At 45.1% G+C, this 23,877-nt stretch overlaps 1 protein-coding gene and 1 non-coding gene across 7 annotated transcripts in view; both read left to right on the top strand.

Moving 5' to 3' along the window:
• KAT2B (lysine acetyltransferase 2B) overlaps window positions 1–23,877 on the top strand; it is a 93,432-nt gene that overhangs the window by 11,584 nt on the left and 57,971 nt on the right. Inside the window, exons 1-2 of one of the 6 annotated variants that reach the window (XM_072948394.1) lie at window positions 3,520–3,647; window positions 21,970–22,096. Coding sequence is in view for 2 of the 6 variants with exons in the window: in XM_072948281.1 (XP_072804382.1) it covers window positions 17,616–17,639; window positions 21,970–22,096 (151 nt within the window). In the remaining 4 variants the exon portion in view is untranslated. Of the gene's footprint in view, window positions 1–3,519; window positions 3,648–3,937; window positions 4,039–17,606; window positions 17,640–18,278; window positions 18,298–19,507; window positions 19,652–21,969; window positions 22,097–23,877 lie in introns of those variants that run through there. The other 5 variants (XM_072948450.1, XM_072948281.1, XM_072948497.1 and 2 more) reach the window with 5 other exon arrangements.
• On the top strand, window positions 12,676–12,782 carry LOC116281537 (U6 spliceosomal RNA). Its single transcript, XR_004191004.1, has one exon. It is a non-coding gene; the product is annotated as a U6 spliceosomal RNA (small nuclear RNA).

Genomic DNA, 23,877 nt, shown 5'->3' on the forward strand with positions numbered 1-23,877 from the left:
TCCAGTGATCCATGTGGAAGGTACACCCCCTGACCTCAGCAGGGGCTCTTGGTCCCCTCTTCTGTGACCCCAGGATGGGCCACCCCCTGACTGGGGACGTTTCCATCAGTTCTACACCATCCTAACCAGTCCCCGTGCATTGCGAGCTCTCGGCCCAGCTTCGGTGTTGTGCAGGAGATTCCAGAAGTCCAGGGGTGCGACCTGACTAATGTCCTAGTGACTGATGGCGACCGCCCCAGCCTGCCTCTGCTCTAACGAGCTAGTGTTGAAACTGGCTGGCAGGATGCCACGGAGGCCAAGGTCAGTGTCCTCTGAGACAGCGAAGTGAGTCACATCATCTAGGACCAGCACACACTCACAGGACCACCTGACTCAGCCCACCTCTGAGGGAAGGTGTCTGCCGGTGCTGGCTAGGTGCCTGTGCCCAGCTCTGTGCTTGGTGTGTGGCGAGTGACCAAAGGGTGTGACAGCCACCAGGAGCCCCTCTTCTTGAGGGGGAGACAGACACGAAGGGAAAGAAAGACAACTGTGAATAATCAGGCACAGTTAGTCCGTGTGGAGAGAGAAGCCATGCAAATAAGTCCGTGCAAAGAGAAACCATCCCAAGCTGGGGCGGGTAGAGCGGGGAGCGGGCCCAGCCCAGCTGGGGTGAACAGGATGCAATGGAGCGGAGAAGCGAGCAAGGCGTGGGGTGGCTGGGAACGCGGACCCGGGCAGCACAGGACCCGGGTCTGAATCCGACACGCTGCTTTCTTGCTGGGAGGCGGTGGGGACGTGGTACCCTTATCCAGCCCCGGGTTCCGTGGCTGTGCAGTGGAGGGAGGAATGCTGCCAGCTCTCTTATTCATTCAACAAATTGTTCCTGCATGTGCCAAGCGTTGACTTAGATCTGGGGACACAGTGACAGATGGGCCCTCGCCCTGGTAGAGCTTGCTTCCCGGTAGCAGAAGCAGACAGCAGACAGGAAACTAGCAGAAAGTGGTAGGTGCCACACGCACAGAGGATGAGGACAGAGCCGTCAAGGAGGGGGTGCCTGGGGAGCTCCTTCAGGTGCAGCCTGGGAAGGTCTCTGCAGAGGGGAGGAGTCCTGGACGAGCATCATGACAGGAGGCCAGCTGTGCGTGGGGAGCGGGGGGAGAAGGGCAAAGACGCTGGGTCCAGAAAGGGCCGCCCGGTGGCCCCGGTGGCTAAATGGTGAGGGTGGGAGACGAGTGAGTGTAGGTGAGGTAGGAGAGGTAGATGGGGCTAGGTGAAGTGATCCAGTCTCCACTTCTGGGCAGTTCAAACAAATGCCCATCAAGACCCAGAACATTTTTGTCACCCTAGAAACTTCCCTCCTGCTCCTTGCCATTCAAATCCGCCCTGCCGTCCCCCCCACCCCCGCCCCACGGGGCAACCACGGTTCTACTTTATGTCACCACAGGTTAGTTTTGATGTTCTAGAGTTTCTTATAAATGACACACAGTCTGCATGCTTCTTTTTTTTTTTATTTGTAACTTTTTGTTTTTTTAAAAATTGAAGTCTGGTTGATTTACAGTATTAGTTTCAGGGGTACAGCATAGTGATTTAGCATTTTTGCAGACTATATTCCATTGTAAGTTATTACAAGATAATGCCTATAATTCCCTGCACTATACTGTGAATCCTTGTTACTTATCTACTTTGTACATGTAGTTTGTATCTGTTAATCCCATACCCCTAGTTTGCCCCTCCCCCTTCCCTCTCCACTTCTTTTTTTAATCCACTTTTTTTTTTTACTGAAGTGTAGTTGATTTACACTGTTGTGTTAATTTCTGGTGCACAGCATAGTGATTCATTTATACAAGTGTGTGTGTATATATTTATGTGTTCCTTTTCATTATAGGTTATTACAAGGTATTGAATACAGTTCCCTGTGCTGTATGGTAGGACCTTGTTGTTTATCTATTTTATATATAGTAGTGTCTATCCGCAAACCCCAAACCCTCTTCCCTTTGGTAACCACAAGTTTGTTTCCTATGTCTGTGCACACTGTTCTTTTTTCACTCATCTTGGTAATTTTGGGATCCATCCACGGCGTTGCATGCATCAGAAGTTAACTTCTTTTTATTACCGAGAAATACTCCGCTGTATGGCTGAACCACATTTTGTTTACCTGTCTACTTGTTGATGGGTACCTGGGCTGTTTCCAGTCGATTCAGAGAAGATCTGCATTTTGAAGCACCCCTTCTGGCTGCTCTGAGAGGAATAAAGTGGACAAGAAGAGGACCAGCTGAAGTGATTGCCGTGTAGATACGAGTGGATGGTGGCTTGGAGGAGGGTGTGTCGGGGAGGGGGTGAGGAGGAGAGAGTATGACGAGTGCACAGGCAGCGGGATTTGATTTTATTGCTGAGTTGGTGATTCCGGCATGTGAACAAAAGACACACGTGAACGTAATGTCTGGGTTGCTGGCCTGAGCAGCTGAAAGGATGGTCATTCCATTTACCAGGAGGGGCGAGACCCAGGGAGGAGCACACTGGGGTGGGTGGGAATCCCAGGTTCTTTTACAGATGTGTTAAATTAGGTACCTCTCTTAGTGGTCAGGTGCTGTCTTGATGATAAAGTGAGATAATCCATTTAGCAGTTGGGTAGGGAATCTGGAACATTCTACATGCTCGGTAAATGGTAGCAACCATTACACTTAAAAGCTGTGCTAAGCCATCATCGTTGGTCTTAAGAAAGAGACCAGCCAAACTGGAGAAGAAGGAAAAACGAGGAAACGATCATAGCAGGAAGTGGGATCGATCCACTGGGTAAAGAAGAAAACAGTTGTAGGTCTTGAACTTCGGGTCGGAAACTTGGAACTGAATCCCTCTTACTGACAGCGAGTCTCTGCGCTTCAGGGAGGAGGAGACACGCGGTGTCTCGGGGCGAGGAGTGTTAGGTTTCGGGCTTGAGTGCTTGCTCCTTGGCAGCTGGGGGAACGCGGACAAGCCACAGCCCTTCCCTGAGCGCTGAATCACGGATCCTCTGGGTTATCGGGTGGGGAAACAGGGTGATGCAGGCGAACACTGCCTCAGGAAGTAGCCGGCAGAAATGTTTGACGGTGTTAAGTGGCAGTTCAGGGTTGAGCCCTGTGTGCGGTGGGTGTTACATGGAGGGTGGGGGTGGGAATGTATCAAAGGGGTGGGCTTCTAACTGGCTATTAAGGGCCTGGCCGAGGGCCTGGGCAGTGGGAAGGCAGAAGGTATGAATCTGGGAGAGACTTTGCAAGGAGAATCACATGGCCTCAGGTGAGGGCATTGAAGGCAGATGGATGGATTGCGTTCGGGAGCTGGGGGATGGCTAACGCCAAGGTGACGAACAGGGCAGTTGAAAGGGGGTGTTCACCTTAATGTGAAACCTCCCTCGCTGAGATGCCAGGTGCAGACACTTGGAAACGTGGGCTGGACCTTCTGCTCCGCAGGTGGGGCTTGTTCCTTGGATCTGGGCGTCATCAGCCCAGATAATGACTGAGACAGAAGACCGGGAGCTTCCGAGGAAGCGGCTTATTTTGCTCATCCTGGTGGGGCCAAGACGGCAGGCGGAGGAGTGAGAGATTCCGTCGTCACCGGGTGGCCCGGCTGCTGGGGGCCAGCCAGCCAGCGTGAGGAATCTCTGCTGTGCTGGAGGCTGAGCCGAGGCTTTGGCAAGTTCACCAGTTTGAGGGGAGGGGAGGTGTATGAAAAAATTCCAGGAATTGTCAGGGCTTCAGGGTTCTGGGCACCAGTTTCTTGACTCTGGCATCTCTCAGGACCTCTTGAGGCCCTTCCAGGGGTGATGCATGTTTGGGTTTGGGCCTGGAGAGGTGACTCAGACGTAATGAAGGGTCTGGCCCAGCCCTGGGTCATTTGGTGATGCTGGAGTCATTCTGGCACCTTCTGAGGTAATGCCTGAGGGACCTGGGCCTTGGGGGTCAGCCAAACCTGATTATTAAGCGTGAAGAGCACAGTTCCTTATTCAATCCCAGCTCAGGCCCGGGGACGTCTTGCAGACCCGGGTGCCTCCTGCCCAGAGCTTTCTGTTGATGTGGTGTTGGGGTGAGTCCTGGAGGGCCTGGGAGAGCCTTGTTTGAACCGGGTGTTTGCACCTGGTTGTCTCGCTCTGGGTCGCCCCTCATGGCGTGATTTCTGTTCCCCTGCACCCTCGACACTCTCTTCAGCATTTGATTTTGTGGCTCCTTGTGGCTTTCCCCACCAAAATGGCACTGTTAATTAAGGTCTTCAGAGCTGCTCCTGCTACTGAATTACCTCACCGGTTATCCATTCTCTGCTTCCAACCCAGTTTCCCTCTCGGCTCCAGGAGGATTTGGTCTCCCGAGGGAGGAATCCCCACTCCCACTTAATTCGTTTCACTGGTGCCCAAAGTCCCCCAGTTCAAGACTCCCAGTGTCCGGTCAGAGCCCCATGGTGTCCGCTGGCCTCCCGTGGGCACCTGTGGAGCCAGGAGGATGGCCACACGGTGAAGAGAGCAAAAGGGTTCATGTCCCAGAAAGGATTATTTTTTTCCTTCAGATCGTTGCGGCTCTGAGTGAGGTCCTCACCTGGGGACTTGTTAGAAATGCAGGCTCTCAGGCCCCACCCCGGACCCACTGATTCTGAATCTGCACTTTAACAGGCTTTCCTCAGTTGTTCGGGAGCAGGTTAAAGTTGGAGCAGTGCTGCTCCGGTTCCTGGGAGCTTTACTCAGACTGCTTCCAAAGGGTTCACTGTCAGAGAGGAAATTTATAAGGACCACGGCTCAAAACAGAGGACTCCAGGTGTGGCTGCTGTTTGAAAATAGGATTAAAAGAATTTTTTTTTTCCTCAGAGTGACACAGGCATGCAGTTAAGAGCCAAATTCAGACAGCCCACAGTGGTAGCAAATAAGCTCTCACTCCTATCCCCTCCACCCCCTGTTTCACTCCTCCCTCCCCGGTAATCATTTCCAGAAAATTTTCATCCACCCGAGGCTGCATCTTGGATTCTATACTAGAATTCAATCAGAGAGGGGGACTAGATTCACTACAAAAACCCATTTTCTTTTTTAAAAATTTATTTTCATTTTTCATTTTTTTTAGGGGGAGGTAATTAGGTTTATTTTTATTTATTTATTTAAAGGAGGTGCTGGGGATGGAACCTTGTGTGTGCTAAGCAGGCGCTCTCCTACCGAGCTATGCCCTCCCTCCTCACCCGCCGAAAAAGCCCATTTTTGATTCCTGTTAGGCTTGAGTGGATTTGGGAGCCAGCCAGGCAGCTGCGTGTGAGCAGGTCAAGGTGTGAGTGAGGTTCCCCGAAAGGAGCACCAGCAGCACGGCTTTATTATTAGCAAGTTTTAATTGTTTCAAGCTCTCCACTAATTTTAAAAACAGGGCGACCCACTTAATGACCGACTTAGTTCTGTCACTTGCTGTTTCCCCTTTGCTGGGACAGATTCCAACAGTGGAGGTGCAGCCACCCAGGTGCTGCCACTTCTGTCGCTTTCTTGGGTCAGAAGAGACAGAGATGGCGATACCCACGTGCTAGTCTTCCATTAGTTGTGATATAGCTTATTAAGCCTCTTTAATTTGTACTTGAGAAAATAAGCTTCCATTCTGGCACGTGCTGTGGGGAGACTTCGCAGAAGTTCCCTATTTGAAGTGATAATTTGTTGGCAAGGTCTTGCCCTTTTCAGAAACAATTTTATTGAGCTGTAATGTGCGTGCTGTAAATTCCTCTGGTTGTTAAGTGTGCGATTCAGTGATTTTTAGGAAGCTGAGCTGTACGGTCATCACCAAGAACCCAGTTTTAGGAGGCTTTTCATCACCCCAAAAGGGTCCTCATGTCTGTTTGTACTCAACCCTACTTCACCCCCTGCTCCAGACCACGAATCTACTTTCTACGTCTATGAACTTGCCTTTTCTGGACGTTTTTATAAAAGGATTATGCAATATGTGGTCTTTTATGACTAGCTTCTTATGCTTAATGATTTTGAGGTTCATCCACTTGGTAGCTTGTATCATCATTTTGTTCTTTTTTTTTGCTGCTGAATAATATTCCAATCTATGGAAATCCCCCATTTTGTTTATGAATTCACCAGTTGATGGGCTGTTGGGTTCCTTCCACTTCTTGGCTACTATGAATAATGTTATGGTGGGCATGTGCATGCAAGTCTTTGTGAGATTTATGTTTTCATTTCTGTCAGGTAGATGCCTGGGAGTGGGTTTGTTGGGTCAGGTGATAAACTGATGCTTAACTTTGAAAAAAAATTATTGTTTTGAGTGGTAGAATACGCATCACATGAAATGTATTATCTTAACCATCTTTCAGTGTGCAGTTCAGCGGCACTGAGAAATTCATGTTTCGTGCAGCCATCACTGTGGTCTGCGGTCCTCTTTTCATTCTGCAAAACTGAAACTCTACACCACGCACTGGATGACAACGCCGCGTTCCTCCGAGCACTCAGCCCCTGCCAAACCTCTGTTCTTCTTTCTGTCTCTATAATTTGGCTGCTTTCCACTCTGTTGATTGTGTTTGTTGACGCACAGAAGTTTTACATATTGCTGAAGTCCACTTTGTGCATTTTTTGTTGTGGTTACCTACGCTTTTGGTGTTCTATCCAGGAAATCATTGCCAAATCGAACGCTGTGAAGTTTCCCCCTACGTTTTCTTCTCAGAGTTTTGTAGTTTCAGGTTTTACATTTAGGTCTTTGATCCAGTCGAAGTCAGTTTTTCTGTATGGTGTAAGGTAAGGCTCCAACAGTTTCATTCAGTTGCATGTGAACATCCAGTTTTTCTAGCATCGTTTGTCGAAAGACTGCCTTTTCCCACTGGATGGTCTTGGCACCCCTGTTGGGAATCACTGGACCATATATGTGAGGCTTTATTTTTAGATTGTCTCTTGGTCTCTATTTAACTTCTTAAGAAACTGCCAAGCCGTTTTCCAAAGGGAATACACTGTTTTACAGTCCCCTCCAAGGATGTGTGCAGATTCCTGTTTCTTCATATCCTTGGCAGTGTTTATTATCTGCCCTTTTGATTACCGCCATCTGCGTGGGTGTGAAGTTGTATCTCATTATGGTGTTAGATCCTGACCTTTAAACATTCTGCCTTTGTCCGGCCTGGAACAGAGAGGTGGTAAAACAGAGTGAGCCCCCTCCTCCACAGCCACAGGACCAGTTACCTGCCTGAACACACTCAGTGCTCCTGCAGGTAGACGGAATAAGCTCAGGCAAATGTCTTAACGTCTGGGAGCCTCAGTTTTCTGTGCTGAATAATGGGCGTAATCCCTTCCGCATACAGGGGGAGCTTGGAACATGTATACAAGCGCCTTTTTTGTTTTTGATGGTTAACGAGTGTTGGATTCACAGTTTTACTCCATACATTTCCCATCAGGGTTTTTTTTTTTTTTTTTTTTTTTTTTTTGCCCTGGGGCATCCCTGTCACTGATTTAAGTTTTCAGCCAATGTGACTTTCCAGCATTTTAAGCCCGACCGAATCCTGCTGGACAGCTTGGCTGTCTGTCTCCTGCTCCACTGAATGTCACCCAGATATCTTCACACCCATCTCACTCGGCGACACTGTGCGACCTGGGGGCACCCTGCTCCCCAGGCTGCCTGTCAGGTGGGTCACCGTCCCTTGTTGATCCAGTTTTGCTTCCTTCTCATCCTCCATCCCGGCTTCTGTGGACTCTCACAATATCTGATGTGTTCTCTTGACCTCTCACCCTGGATCCTATTGGGGCAAAACTATTTTTATCCCAGGCCTGTCGAAACCAGAAGGTGGCCTTTTTTCTGTGGGCTCCGCTGCCTCTGTAGAGACTTGCTCCTGGCGAGGTGACCTCACCCTGCCCGGGGGAGCCGGCTGCCGTGGTAATTGGCCGGCCTGGCAGCCAGCTCCCTAAGAGGCTGTCCTTCAGCTGATACTTTGTTGAGGCTGCAAGCCAGCCCCCTTGGGAGTTCCCTGAGATAGCAGCTGTCTTGTCTAATTAAGGAGAGACATGGGCAAGGTGTCTGGACAGGAGACCTCTTATCTCAAAGAGCAGTAACTGGGCCTGAACATCTGGAAGGCCCAGGCAGAGGGCGGGGGGGGGGTGGCAGCTCGGGACACTTGCCAGAAAATGCTATGCTGGCCATCGAGGATAGCATTCGAGGGTTTTTTGAAAGGACTCAACGTGTCCTATTTAGTGAATCGGGCAGTACGTCCCATGCATATTAAAAATGTTGTGCACTTAAGTTTCCAAGTATCCCCCTATATTTGTACACATGTAGGAAGCACTTCTCATATTCTACCAGAATGAAAAGTCCTGAAACAAGTGAGCAAAAGTCAAGAGGCTTCCAGATCTTTCAATGGGGTATTGCTTTAATCAGTTAGAACCACTTAAGAAATACTGGGACTCTTCTGTGCCTAAGCTGTTAGGGTCCACAGTGAAGACGTAGGTGTTAGGGGTGGATTCCCTTCAAAGTCTCGGGCAGCAGTGTCCAACAGAAATAGAATGTGAACCCCCACATGTGACTTACCATTTCCTAATAGCCACATGTGTAAACTTCCTGGGGATGCTGTGAACAAATGGTCACACACAGGGTGGGTCCAGTGACAGGAAGTTCCTTTAGTTCTGTTTTGGAGGCCAGAGATCTGAAATCAAGGTGTCAGCAGAGCCATGCTCCCTCTGAAGGCTCTGGAAAGAATCCTTCCTTGCCTCTTCGTAGCATCCGGTGGCTCCTGGCATCCTTGGCGTCCCTGGTCTTGTAGATGCTCCGTATCTCCGCATACGTCTCCCTGTGTCATCTTCCGTATGTCTGTCATTCCACATCCCCTCTCTCCTTTCTCTTACAGAAATACTTGTTACTGGTTTTAGGGCCTAGGCTAAACCAGGATAATTTTATTTCAAGATCCTGAAGTAGTCAGAGCTGTTTCCAAATAAGGCCCCATTGTGACGTTCCAGATGGGCATAAACTTTGGGGGACACTGTTCAGCCCACCGCACTTCACTAAACAAAATGAGAAAGACCAACAGCTACATTTCTTCAATTTAAATGTTCTAGTTAACCTCATATTCTAAAATACTATTATAGCATGTAATCGATATAAAATAATTCTTAATGAGATACATATGTATTTTTTGATGGTTAGCTTTTTCTAGCAATAAATTTTTTTATGATTGTCTTTTTTATTGAAGTGTAGTTTTTTTATGATTAATTTTTTAAAAATTTCTTTACTTTAATAGAGGCACTGGGGATTGAACCCAGGACCCCATGCATGCTAAGCACACGCTCTACCACTGAGCTATACCCTACCCCCTGCTGAAGTATTTAGTATCTGCTAATCCCAAACTCCCAATTTATCTCTCCCCGCCACCCCTTTGCCCTGTGGTAGCCATAGTTTATTTTCTGTGTCTGTGAGTCTGTTTCTGGTTTGTAAATAAGATCATTTATATCCTTTTCTTTTTTTTTGGATTCCGCATACAAGTGATATCATATGATATTTGTCTTTTTCTGTCTGACTGACTTCACTTAATATGATCATCTCCAGATCCATCAGTTAATGAGATATTTTAACCTTTTTTTCCCCTTGGCACTAAGTCTTTGAAATTCAGCACACTTATGGCGCATCTCAGCCTGGACCTGCCCGAGGGCTGGGCGGCCCCCGCGGCTGACCTCCGCGGCCTGGCCCGCGCAGGCGGGGCGCTGTGCTGCGGGCTTCAGCGCTTCGCCTTGTGTTTTCACCCTCTCCCCTTTCTTCTCTCCCTCCCTTCATCCTCCTCTTAGTTTCCATGGAATTTTCTGTTTATTTGGAAGAAGTCTCGGTCAGTTCTGAACAAAAGAAATACAAGCCTACTTTGTAGAAGCTCCTGGGTTCCCAGGACTCAGTGGGAGAGGCAGAGTTAGCCAGTTTCGGAAGAAAAGTCCTGTGCTCAGTTCCATTTTTAAGTATCAGGCTTTATCGGTGTAGTTTATTAAGCGTTTCTGTCACAAGTGGCTTAAATACGTGTGGCTAATATTAGGGACACAGCATATTTTATTGAGCAGGGGGCATAAGGGACTGTTACTACTCATCTCCCTGCCGTGAGATTTGTGACCCATCCATCTCTTGGCCCCCCGGGAACACGGGCATTATGCTCCCATGTTAAGACAAGAAGAGGCATAAATTTTTCTTTCGGCCAATTGCTCTAAGCCCGTTGCAATAATGGAGGCAGGATTTATATCTCTCAAAATCAGTATTGTCTTCTCCAAGAATTGCAAGCTTGTTCTTTTTTGGCTTGGACTTCGCTGAGGGGAGGAGGCTGGTTTATAAGCAGCCCCACAGGGGACCAGTTTTGGCTCCTTGAGTTCTTTAGTGTGGTTTGTGATAAGGATGTGGTTTCCACCCTCCCTCCCCCAGCTGATGCGTGCTGAGCCTCTGTTACTGTGGTTGGAATTTCTCTGGAACTATGTTTTCCCCAGTGAGGAATCAGCATTAGAGAGAATTAGCAAGCAACCCATGAATATGAGTACCAGAGAAGAAAACAAAGTTCAGAGTGAATGTCCCTTCCCTTCTCCAACTTTTGCACCGCCCCCCCCGTAAATGTATATCTATCTTGTTCCTCTGTACACCCACATTCATGTATATTTAAATTGATTATTCATTTATTTAAAAAATACTTTCAATGATGCTATGTATTATTCTATGGTTTGCCTTTTCTTCTATTCACCAGGACCTAGAGAGTTTGTGTCAGCACAGATAGTTGAGATTTGCAAAATATTAACTACTATATATAAAATAGATTTTAAAAAACCCCAAGATTTCTTTTGTATAGCACAGGGAACTATAGTAAATATCTTGCAACTTGTAATGAAAAAGAATATGGAAACAAATATATGTATGTATCTGCACGACTGGGACATTGTGCTGTACACCAGAAATGGACACATTGTAACAGACTGTACTTCAATTAAAAAAAAGTTTTTTTCACTCTTTTTTTTAATTGAAGTATAATTGATGTACAGTGTTATGTAAGTTACAGGTGTACAATATAGTGATTCACAATTTTTCAGGTTATACTCCGTTTATAGTTATTGTAAAATATTGCCTGTATTGCTTGCACAATACATCCTTGTAGCTTATTTTATACCTAATAGTTTGTATCTCTTAATCCCCTACCCCTCTGTTGCCCCTCCCTGCTGGTAACCACTAGTTTGTTCTCTAAATCCGTGAGTCTGCTGCTTTTTATTATATTCACTAGTTTGTCATTTTTTTTTAGATTCTACATGTAAGTGATACCATACAGTACTTGTCTTTCTCTGCTTGACTTATTTGACTTAGCATAATAGTCCATTCATGTTGCTGCAAATGGCAAAATTTCATTTTTTATGGCTGAGTGATATTCCATTGTCCTTATATACCACATCTTTATCCATTTATCTGTTGACGGGCACTTAGGTTGCGTCCATATTTTGGCTATTGTAAGTTAGCCTGTAACAATCTATATAATTGAATAAGTTTCCTCTCTTGTGGATCAAATGTTAGATGACCTATATATATGTATTTGCTGTATATAAGATGACATATATATTTACATTTTGCTTTAATAAACAGCAGACAAATGTCATTGAGCACATGTGAATTATTTCTGTAAGAGAGTTTCCCAGTAGCGCATTCGGGCCAAAGGGCAGGAACATTTCAACTTGTCTTCTGAAAGGCTGCACCAGTGTCCCCTCCCATACGTGTGTATCAGTTGCATGCATGTTTCCTCACATCCTGGGTGCTTTAGATATTAACAGTGTCAACCTTTTATTTTTATTTTTTGCCATCATAATTACTGTGAGGAAATATCTCACAGGGCTTTTAATTTTTCATTTCTCCATTACCAGCTATGCTGACCACTTTGTATAGGTTTATTTGCTATTAACATTTATTTTTCTTTCACTTAGGTTTGCTGTTTTCTTTCTGTCAAACCTTTTTATTGTTCTGTAGATGATCTTTTTATGTTCTGGATCTTAATACTTTGATAAATGCATTGTAAGTGTATATTCTCTCAACTGATCTGACTTAACAAAATTCATAGATTATTTGGAAGAGAATTGATATTTTTACAATATTGAGTCTTCCTTGAGAATTGATAGCTTGGCAATATTGAGTATTCCAAGAATAATGCATATTTCTTCATTTATTGGTCTTCAGTAGACAGTTGTAGTTTTCTGTTTATGGGTCTTACTCATTTCCTTGAAGATTTATCCCTAAGTATTTGATGGCTCTTGCTATTAAGATTTTTTTCCTATTACATTTTCCAAGTGGTTATTTCTGATATAAAATCTGTGTGTTGTACGTTGATCTTATATCCAGCCAATTTATTGATTTTTTTTTTTTTTTCGTTTTGATAATCTCTAAGCATTGCCTGCCAATTTTCATGGTTTTTGTGTACTGATAATACAGTGTTGAACTCTGGGCGTATTCAGGGCTTCCTTGTTTTGGTAACTTTAACAGGAACAGTTTCTTGTCTCTGTTCAGTATAATGTTTATTTTCAAGTTAAGATAATTTTCTTCTGGAGGGAGAGTGTAGCTCAAGCGGTAGAGCGCATGCTTAGCATACACAAGGTCCTACTAGGTTCAATCCCTGGTACCGCCTCTAAAAATAAATAAGTGAACCTAATTACCCCTCCAAGAAAATTTTTTTAAAAATTAATTAAAAAAAGATAATTTTCTTCTGTACCAAATTTGCTATTTAAAAAAAAAATCTGAAATTGTGCTTGCTTTGGCAGCACATATACTAAAACTGAAGCGTTACAGAGAAGGTTAGCATGGCTCCTGCGCAAGGATGACGTGCAAGTTTGTGAATCGTTCTGTATTTAAAAAAAAAAAAATCAGAAATTGCTGCTGAGTATTATGAAAAGTTTTTTTGGGCATCAACTATAATTCTTTTATCTTCCTTTAATTTCTTAACATAATCAATTTGTTTCAAATGATCTATCTATGCATTCCTATAACAAGCTTTAGTTATTATGTACCAATCAAGATGCATGATTTTATTGGTGCAGCCACTATGGAGGACAGTATGGAGGTTCATTAAAAAACTAAAAATAGACTTACCATGTGATCCAGCAATCCCACTCCTGGGCATATACCTGGAGAATAATACAATTCAAAAAGACACATGCACCCCAATGTTCACAGCAGCACTATTTACAATAGTCAAGACATGGAAACAATCCAAATATCCATCAACAGATGACTGGATAAAGAAGACATGGTACATATATATGATGGAACACTACTCAGCCATAAAAAAGAACAAAATAATGCCACTTGCAGCAACATGGGTGGACCTGAAGATCATCATTCTAAGTGAAGTGGGCTGGAAAAAGAAAGAAAAAAGCCATATATCACTTATAGGTGAAATCTAAAAAAATAAAAAATAAAAATAAGGACACAAATGAATTACTTATTATTAACAACTTAGATGGTTGATTTCTTGAATATGTGTAAGCACATCTAACTGTCCTTTATGATTGAATTCCTGCATTCTGTTGATTTTTATTTTGTGGTTGACTTTATTCCTTTGATAACTATGTAAGTTTAAAAAGCTAAAGCTCTAATCTGTTCTTAGAAACAATGATCAGTACATATATATAAACTAAAAAAATGCAGTATATTGTATATATGTATTTACATACAATATATTGTACACGTGCAGTCAGATTGTAACAATTCTACTAATAAAACTGAAAAAGAAAAAAAAGATGCATGATTTTGATTGTGTACTATTGGATTTGATTGACAAATATTTTATTTCTGTTTTTGTGAGGTTGAGCTGGTGACTTTTTCCATGCTTTTTGCTCTCTGTATTTTGTGTTAGTGTCAGGGTTATACTAAATTCATAGAATGACATGAGAGTTTTTAAAAAAATTCTTTTTCTCATGCTTTGCACTTTGGCACAGTCTACAATACATAGCAACGAACTGGTCTCCTGCTGGCTAATATGGTAGCCACTAGCCACAAATGATTTGAGCACCTGACACCGTTTGAATTGAGATGTACCATGTCAGACATAGCTTGGAATTTTGAAGACTTAGCATAAAAAAAATTGGTAAAATGTCTTATTCATAATGTTTTTATACCAATTCACATGTTGAGATGATAATATTTTAGACATTATAGGCAATATATATATTAATTAAATTAGTTTTACCTACTTCTTTTACTTTTTAAAATGTGGCTACTGGAAAATTTTAAATTTTTTCTGTGGTTCACATATTTATGTTGGACAGCCCTTGAAAGTAACTACAACCTTCCCATAAAACCATCTGGACCTGGGTCCTTTTTTAGGAGCAGATCTTTGACTACTTTTTTCTTTCTTCTAGGGTTTTTAGAAAGTTTACTACTTATTAAATCAGGGTTGATAATTTATGTTTTCCAAGGAACTCACTGGGTTTCATCTAGTTTATCAAATTGATTGGCATAAAGTTCTACAGAGTACTTATTTAGCTATAAAATAAATCTGTAGTTTTATCTCCTTTTTTTTTTGTTTGGTATGCTCTCCTGACCTTGATTAGACTTGCCAAGAGTTTAATGTTTTTTTTCAAAAACCAACCATGGTTATACTGGTTAGGTGTATGATTTTGCTCATTATTGATTTCCTTAAAAATTTTTTACCTTAATTTCTTTCATCTGTTTTCCTTGAGTGTCTTATTTTCCCCCTAGATTATTGAGTTGAATGATTAGTTTATTTATTTTTAATCTTTCTGTTTTTTCCACAAGTTCATTGAAGGATCTATGTTTTCCTTTAAGTGTGGCCTTAACCATGTCCCATGGACTTTGATACATGGTGCTCTTGCTGAGGGATTGTATACATGAAACCTGGCCATTTCTCTGTCTTCGCATCCAGTCAGTTATGAAAGTGTCCCCTGCGATCACCCAGTGAGCATTTTGAGTAATTTCCATCGTTCTCACGTATCGTGGGAATGGAGCTGATCTGTTCTGTGAGGAGCATGACTTTTCATTTGTAAGCGGTCCAGTCTTGTTCAGTCAGAGCTGTGGCCAGTTTCACAGTGACTGGGGCCAGTATCCTCAGGCTGCTTTCATTGGTTGCATACTCTTCAAGTCCTTGCTTTAAAGTATTAACCGTCATAGTTCATCATGGCTTATAAAGCTCTTGTCCCATCTCCTCCTTCACCCGACAGGCACTCCTAGCGTATTATCATCTTCTTTATTACCACCTCCATTCGTTCAGTGCCTCCCACATTAATTACTTAGCGCCCCCAACAGTTTTGTGAGATAGATATTTTTATACTCATTATATAGGTTTATACTCATTATGTAGATTTTTATACTCATTATAGAGATTTTCTTTCATTTTTCAGTTTAATTAGGTAAAATTGATACAACTTGACCGCACATTTACAATATTGCATGTAAATACATATATACAATATACGGCACGTATTTTTTAAAATGTACATGAACGTACTGTTCGTTGTTTCTAAGAACAGATTAGAGCTTTAGCTTTTTAAACTTAAGTAGTTATCAAAGGAATAAAGCCAACTAACAAAATAAGAATCAACAGAATGCAGTCATCCAGTCATAAAGGACAGTCAGACGTGCTTACACATATTCAAGAAATCAGTCAGCTAAGTTATAAATGTTAAGTAGTTCACTTGTGTCATTTTTTTAGATTCCACATGTGAGTGGTATCGTGTGGCATTTTTCTCTTTCTAACTTACATCGCTTGGAATGACGATCTTCAGGTCCATCCATGTTGCTGCAAATGGCATTATTTTATTCTGTATTTATTTATATATATACACCACATTTTCTTTATCCAGTCATCTGTTGATGGACTTTTGAGTTATTTCCATGTCTTGGCTATTGTCAGTAATGCTGCTGTGAACTCTGAGGTGCATGTCTTTTTGAACTATATTTTTCTCTGGTTATATGCCCAGGAGTGGGACTGATGGATCATATGGTAAGTCTGTTTTCAGTTTTTTAAGGAAACTCCATACTGTCCTCCTTAGTGGCTGCACCAATTTACATTCCCACCAACAGTGCAGGAGGGTTCCCTTTTCTCCACACCCTCTCCAGCATTTGTCGTTTGTAGACTTTTTAATGATGGCCATTCTGGCTAGTGTGAGGTGATACCTCATTATAGAGATACTTTTATACTCATTATAATCATTATAGAGAGTACATTTTATATTCTATATTTTTGTACTCATATAGGTATTTCTATACTCATCATACTCATTATATTTTACTCATATAGTTATTTTATACTCATATAGATTTTTTAACACCCATTATACATTCATTATATTTTATACTTATTAGATAGATATTTTTTCACATACTCATTTTATACTCATTATATTTTATACTCATGATATATTTTTATATTCCTCATATAGATTGGGAAGCTAAGGGAGATTAAGTGATTTGCCCCGGGTTCATACAGTTAGTAAATTTTGGAGCTAAGACTTGAAACCGCATTTATTCAACTGCAAGGCCCACCCCCGTGAGCACGACTTGATGCTGAGTACTGTCCCCTGCAGCCTTTCTCCCCGCTTCCAGCTAAGACGAAACACTTTGCTGACAGTGAGTTGGCCTCCTTTCCTTCCCCCGTGGCTGCCGTGGGCTGATTCAGGGCAGGGTGCTGAGCAGTGGGAGAGGGAGGGAGCCTCCCTTGCAGGAGGCCGGACAGGACCCCTCCCCGGAGTCTCCGGCCAGCCTCTCGTGATGGAGGCGTGTGTCAGCCCTCCGTCCCTGCCCCTGCGCCCTTCCCTCCATCCAGCTCTCTCCACGCCTGCAGAGTCTGAGGGAGGCAGTATGTCCTGAAAGGACTTTCTAGTTCTTAGGCTTTGCTGCAGGAAGATCCAGTCTCCTCCTACCAGGTTATCTGAGGAAATTTCCAGACATCTGTTTGCTCAGCAGGACTTGAGGAAGAATAGGTATGCGTTACCTCTGTGATTCAGTCCCAAAGTCTTATCTGTTTTAGGCTAATGGATCTCAACCTTTTGTTTTTAATTTAGGTTTGAGTTTTAAGGTAAATATTATGACATAAGAAAAGTAAGGGTTGTTCTATTTGTGATGTATTTGTTTATGTTGGTAATTCTATTTTATTTTTTATTTTTATTGTTTTTATTGAAGTTTAGTTGGTTTACAATGTTGTGGTAGCTTCTGCTGTAACAGCACAAAGATTCAGTTATACATAAATATGTATTTCATATTCTTTTTCATTATAGGTTATTACAGGATATTGAATATAGCTCCCTGTGCTGTACAGTAGGTCCTTGTTGTTTATCTGTTTTATATACAGTAGTTTGTACCTGCTAATCCCAAACTCCTAATTTATCCCTCCCCACTCCCTTTCCCCCCTGGTAACCATAAATTTGTTTTCTGTGTCACTGAGTCTGTTTCTGTTTTGTAAATAAGTTCATTTGTATCATTTTTTTAGATTCCGCATATAAGTAACATCATATGAAGTTTGTCTTTCTCTGACTTACTTCACTTAGTATGATCATCTCTAGGTCCATCCATGTTTCTGCAAATGCTGGTGATTTTAGAATATTAAACAATACACGTTCTTCTGTCCCCCTCACCAACATTCTAGAAAATTGTGACACGGAGGAGGAGTAGACCACCCCCTACCCCCCGTTCTGCCTCAGTCTCTCCACATTGCTGCTCTCGTGCTGCATGAAAATGATCTGGAGGAAGCAGGTACCCGTGTGTTTAACTGTACAGGAGGCGGGAGGTTACAGGTGTGCTCAGAACAAGTGCACATGCTATTTCCTCTTGACTGAGCTGCCCTCCCCTCCCTGCTCGAAGGGCCCGTGTCTGCAGAGATCTCTCTGACGTGCCCCTATGAGCACTGTCTTTTCAATGGATCCATTACTAGTATCCCTTCCTTGGAGATCAGAGATGCTGTACCTTGGCTACACGTTGGGAACAGTTGCTAAAAGTACTGGCGCGTGGGTCTTATCCCCTGAGCTTCTGATTTCAGTGGTCTGGGTTCAGGGGTGGGCCTCAGGCTTTAAAGAGTGCTCCAGCCACGCCAGGTGCCTCCAAGGTTGAGAACCCCCGGGGTGGACTTTTCATTTCTGCAGAGGTTTCTTGTGTCCTCAGCATCCAGTCCCGTGAGTGACACGCAGTGGGAGTTCTGTGTCTGAGAGTCAGTAGACGGTGCCTGAGAGAGTGGGAAAGGCTGGTGCTTTATCTGCTCCTTCCCCTCTCCTCCCTGGCTTTCTTCCACCCCCTCACCGCGGCCAGAGGCAGGGAAAACACACCCCATTCGCCTTGTCTTCTGAGGTAATCCAGTCCTAACACCGTCTGTGTGAGAAGCCTCGGGGAGGTCCCGGGACAGTGACGTTTCGTCCAGGTTGGTGGCTCTCTGAGGGGAAGTGGAGGATGCGGGCCAGCAATTGCTTTTGGATCGATTCTCAGCAAGCTGGCTCCCGGAGCTCCCTTGTAAGGCGGAACTTTGTGCTTAACTAGGTCACCGTCTCTCTGAGAATCTGGAGTGACAGCTGCTGGCTCTGGTGGGTTTGATTCTGGTCCATGCAGAATTCCTGCCAGTTTTGCTTCCTGCCCGGAGCCAGCCAGCCTGCCAAAGAAGGAGACTTGGGCTGCGGTTGCAAGTTTGCCCAGATGCAAAATCCATCCTGGTGGTCAGAAGCTAAAGTGTTTCCTGAGGCAAATGAGGACAGCCTCCCAAGTCACGCGCTTCCTTGGGGTTTTGAACCTCAGTCATTATCCAGCTGCCCCCAAGTTGTGGAGTAAATCTGGATCCTTCTGAGGTTATGAAACCCTTGGCTAGGCAACTTGGCATCTTTATAATTCAAGGAGCGCCCTGTGCACTCTCGGTGGGCCTTGGTGGAGGTGTGGCATTCCTTTCCACCCAGGTGTCAGAGAGATGCATCCGTTCTGGGTTGTAGTAATGATTGTGTTTCCCTGTGTACCAGAACACACTGTGGTTCCTGGACTGGATGTTAAAAGGAGGAGGAAAAAGGATGATTTGCTCATGTAAATTAGAGACCGAAACCTGGATGGAATTTTTTTTTCTCAATGATTGCTGTTAAAGAAAATAAGGAAGTAAGGGTGGTTTACCCTAATGCCTAAAGGAAAAAGTGAGAGAGAGAAATGAATGAGTTTGGAGACATCCTGTCTCGCCCTGGTGATCTGTCTCTGTCCCTGTTTCAAGCCTGGGGGATCCTGTCTGAGAGCAGGAGGAGAGATCAGGGAGCCAGGAGAAAGGCCTTATCATTGCCTGGATGCCTTGTAGGATAGCCACCACTTCCACCCCCCCTCACCTCCTCCAGCTCTTCCCCTTGCCCCCCGGGCTCTAGCCTCACTGGCCGTGGCTCCTTGTGGAGCACACCGGGCTCGCCCTCAGCGTGGTGCAGGCTGTTCCCTCTGCCTGGGATGCTCTTCCACCCGATCGCTAAGTGGTCCAGCCTTTGCTTGATGCCGGCTTCTCAGAAAGGCCTGGTTAGAACTGCACGTTCGATCTCCCTCTCCCCCGAACTCCCCTGTGTCCGTCTCCCCATCTTGCTTTCCAGGTGCAGTCACCCTCTCATGTACTGTATGATGTGCTTATTTGTGTTGCCTGTTTGCCCCGTCCCCGCCACCCCAGTGTCAGCTCCGCGAGGACAGACGGGATCGCGCTTCGTTTCCTTTTACACCCAGCAGAAGTCGCTGGCAGAGCGTGGCCCTCAGCGCGTGCTGTGGCGTGAGTGAGTCGACGTGCGTAGTAATTCTTTGGCCAAGAATGTAGCTCTCCGAACTCAGAGTGTTCTGGCCGGCGCTGCTTTCTCATTGGAGGTCGGGCCTGCTGTACTCGGCTGGCTTGCTGGGACTCTTCTGTTGTCACTTTCCTTCCTCTAACCAGAGGCCTCTTTGGAAAGGGCAGCCGGATCTGCCCAACTGCTCAGGGCAGCTGGAGGCTGGGAGCTCTCCCACCGCCGGGAGAGGAGTGGTCCTCGCGGGCTGGTTCCCTCCACTCCTGCGGAGATGGTAGGGATGCTTTCTTGGGAGCAAGTCCTCAAGAACATGGCCTCTGAGACCTTCCCAGTCTCTAAAGAGGTGGGTGGCTCTCTGCAGAGAATGTCAGGGCCCAGCTGAGCCAAGTAGCAGAGCAGTGGGGGTGACAGCTGGTCCTGCCTGATGCCTGGCCACGCGAGAGGCTCACCGGAGCTACTCCGGGGGTCTGCTCTGCTGGGGTTGCTGACGTGGGGCCCTTCCCCCGGCCCATCCGTGCCCATCTTGTGATGACATGTGAGGAGCAGTCAGGTGGGGCTTGCCAGAGTCACTGGGCCTGCTGAAAGGGCTTATGATCAAAAGCCTTCTTCCACCTTGACCTTTTCTTCTTTCACCTTCATCTTTGACCCTTCTTGCCTTGCCAATTATTCTTTCTTTTTTTTTTTTAATTATTTTTTTAATTGGAGGTACTGGGGATTGAACCCAGGACCTCATGCATGCATAAGCATGTGCTCTACCACTGAGCTCTCCCCTCCCCACTATTCTTTCCTTTCTTACTCTCCTAGACATGTGTACCCTTCGGAAACTGTTCTGTCTTGGAGAATTGTCTGTGTGATGTCAAGGCAGCAGGCATTCTGGAATTTTCTGCAATTCAGACTTCCATTAACTGCAGCCATCTGGTCCACGAGGATGTGGAGTGTGGGGACATCTAAAGCAGGGAGAAAAGATGTCTCAGGGAAAAAAAGATTGACTGCAAAGCTCAGGAACAAAAGTCTGTACAGTTTGTTTAAAGGCCAGTGCTGTCCAGTTGAAGTGTAATGGGAACCACGTGGGTAATTTTGAATGTCCTGGCAGCCACATTAAAAAAGGAAAGAGAAACAGGTCCAATGAATTTTAGTGTCTTTTATTTAACTTCATGTATCTAAAATATTGAGATTTCAACATGTAATGAATGTGAAAATTATTAATGAGTTTTTTTTGCACCTGTCTAACTCTGGTGTGTGTTTTACACCTACCATGCATTTCAGTTTGCACAAACCATATTTCAGGTGCTCAATGGCCACATGTGACTTGTGACTCCCGTATTGGACAGTGTCCCTAGAAGTCTCTTAACGCGAATGAATCAGCCTGTGTTTCTTCTTATTCTAACAATTAATTTCATAGTTTTCCAGCCATAGCAGATTGAAGCAGTACATAGATGGAGAGAGGGGTGGAGGGGTAAAGAACAGAGGGGAATGGGCAGAAAAATTCTAAGTGGCTGGAGTCACTCAGTGCAAGCCTGCTAGCCTCCCACCCCTGCTGACCCCCAAGTCCCCAGTGTGGTAGCTTGGCAGGATCACTGGGAACAATTGATATCTTTCCATGCTTGTCCTCTACTCCATAACCCACGTCATCACAAAAAGGCTAGATTTGTATTCAAATTTGTGTCCTCTAAGAAGGTAGGGAAGTGTGAAGTATATGTGGAAAAAGTTAAGATTCTGTCAAGTGTTGGTAAGATAATAGTACAGGGAATTTGGGAGGTACACACGGCTCCCAGACTGTGATGAGCTCTCTCCACTGCCGCAGAGGGCTTGGAGGAGCCTGCAAGCGTGGCTTCAGCTCGGCTCAAGTCCCTGAGATTGCTGGCTTCTTCAGTTCCACGGGGCAGGGTTGGAGCTGGCGTCTTGGGGCCTGTGAGGCTCAGCTGTGACCTGGGCCCCAGCTCTGTTGCAGGGACTTCAGGGGTCTCGCTTGTCCCTTTGGGAAGCTTAATGGATGGGCTCCCTTGGGATCCACTACTCCATGGATGCTTGCTGGGGGCACTGGTACCAAAGTGGGTGGGTCTGCTCTCTGTGCTGCAGTACGCAGCTTCCAGCCAGCAGAAAACAAACCAGTACCAAAACCCCAAATGCCCAAGTCGCACACCCGCTTTGCCTTTTGTCTGCGCTTGTTTCTTGTGGATGTGTACAACACGGCTAACTCAGGAGCGGGGAGGGTAGCTGTCATGTAACTAGTGTGTACGGCTCGTGTGTAAAACATTCAGACCACTGCTGCCTGTTACCTGATTCTGCTTCTCTCTTTGTTCATTTTGCAGGCTGAGGAATCCTGTAAATGTAATGGCTGGAAAAACCCCAACCCGTCTCCCACGCCCCCCAGAGCTGATCTGCAGCAGATAATCGTCAGTCTGACGGAATCCTGCCGGAGCTGTAGCCATGCCCTGGGTGAGTTCCTAAACCTTCACGGAAACTCTGTGTCCTTGTTGCCTGAAAATTGTAACTTACCAAATTCCGTAGCTTGACCAAACTTGTGTGCTTTCCCTCTATATGAGGCCACAACAAAAGAGACTTTTTTTTTCCTTTTTTGGGGAGCAGAGGGGAAAGTAATTAGGTTTGTTTACTTATTTAATTTATTTATTTATTCATTATTTTTTTTTAACGGAGGCACTGGGGATTGAACCCAGGACCTCGTGCATGCTCAACACGAGCTCTACCACTGAGCCGTACCCTCCCCGCCAGGAGAGTCTCGTGACTTTGCCGGGAAGGCTTCATGTGAGAGGCAAAGCCTGCGCTGTTTGCATGGATTCCTCATCTGTCTCCTCCCCATTTTCCCCAAGAACGTGGTTGCGTGGGGCTGCGGGGAGAGGGAACTGCCAAATAAGATGCAGCGCGGCAACTGAGCTGGTCAGAGTAACACGGAACACGTCCTGATTCATTCTGAGTCTCGTTAGCGTTATGAGTCTCCGATTCCCTGAACTTTCTGGGAGTGCTTCGTCTTATCTTCACATTTTTTTTTTTTTTTTTTTTAGTTTCCTGTGTCTGGTAGCTCTTGTCTTCCTTGGGGCTGTGTTTGGTAAATATTTACTTGTGTTTTCCCTTTCAGCCTTATCTGTCCCTGCTAGATAATCATTGTCAGCCTGGCGAGATAGACTCAGGGGAAAGGTGCTAGTATGTTCTGTGTCCCAATACTCCTCTTAGGATAAAACATGTTTTTAAATTGTATTTTACCGGAGTGGATAAAAGTTACTGGGTAATTAGTGTTGCCTAGAAATGGAAATTCCAGGTCACGAGGGATCTTGGAACATTATACTTCCTTTTCTTTTTTTTTTTCCTGCCTTCAGTTATCCAGTCTGTAACTATGAAAAAACGTGAAAGCAGGAATGAATTCAAGAGCAAGCCATAGTAAAGTGAAAGCAAGTTTATTTAGGGAGACACACATTCCCTAGGCAGAACGCAGTCTGTCTGAGCAGGGAGAGTGGCCCCGGGGTGCGGGGGTGGCTGGTTTTACGGGCTGGGCAGTTTCACAGGCAAGTGGGAGGATTATTTAGCTGTTTTGTGTAAGGGGCGGGGATTCCTAGGAATTGGGCCCCCACTCAGTTTTTGGCCTTTTATGGTCAGTCTGGGAACTGTCAAGGCACCAGTGGGTGTGTCACCTGACAGCTAATGTACTGCAGTGAGCACATAATGAGGTTCAAGGTCCACTGAAGCCGAATCTTCCGCCATCTTGGGCCTGCTTGGCTCTGACCCGTTTATGTCGTATCCTGGATGGCTGTGTCATTCTTCTGGTGGCTGTGCCCTGCCCCCGCCCTCCTGTCTCACGTGGGCCTTGCCCGCTGACCCTTTGGAAGCGGGTGGCTTCTGTTAGCCATCGTCTCTCTCTCAGGCTTCCTGTGTGTATGAGAAGGTCGCAGCATCAGCCTCCCTTAGCCTGGTGTTCCGTCTAGTTTGAAGTGTTAATTCTGTCCTCAGCTGGAGAGGATTTCAGTACTTACAGAGCAAAAAAAAAGTAGGCAGTGTGGTCTTCTCAGGAAGTTACTGCACTCGAGTGACCTTCCGAGAAAAGGAAATAGAGAACATTGATCTCACAAAAGAAATAAACACACCGATGATTACATCACTGTGTTGATTTGTCTGGTGTCTCAGCAAACGTCCGTTCTGATTTCTGAAGCTGCCAGAAGGAAAGGGCGAAGGAAAGATGCCAGAAGTCACAGAACCATCTTTGCTCA

The sequence above is a fragment of the Vicugna pacos genome, chromosome 1 (assembly GCF_048564905.1).
Source record: "Vicugna pacos chromosome 1, VicPac4, whole genome shotgun sequence".
NCBI classification, from domain to species: Eukaryota; Metazoa; Chordata; class Mammalia; order Artiodactyla; family Camelidae; genus Vicugna; species Vicugna pacos.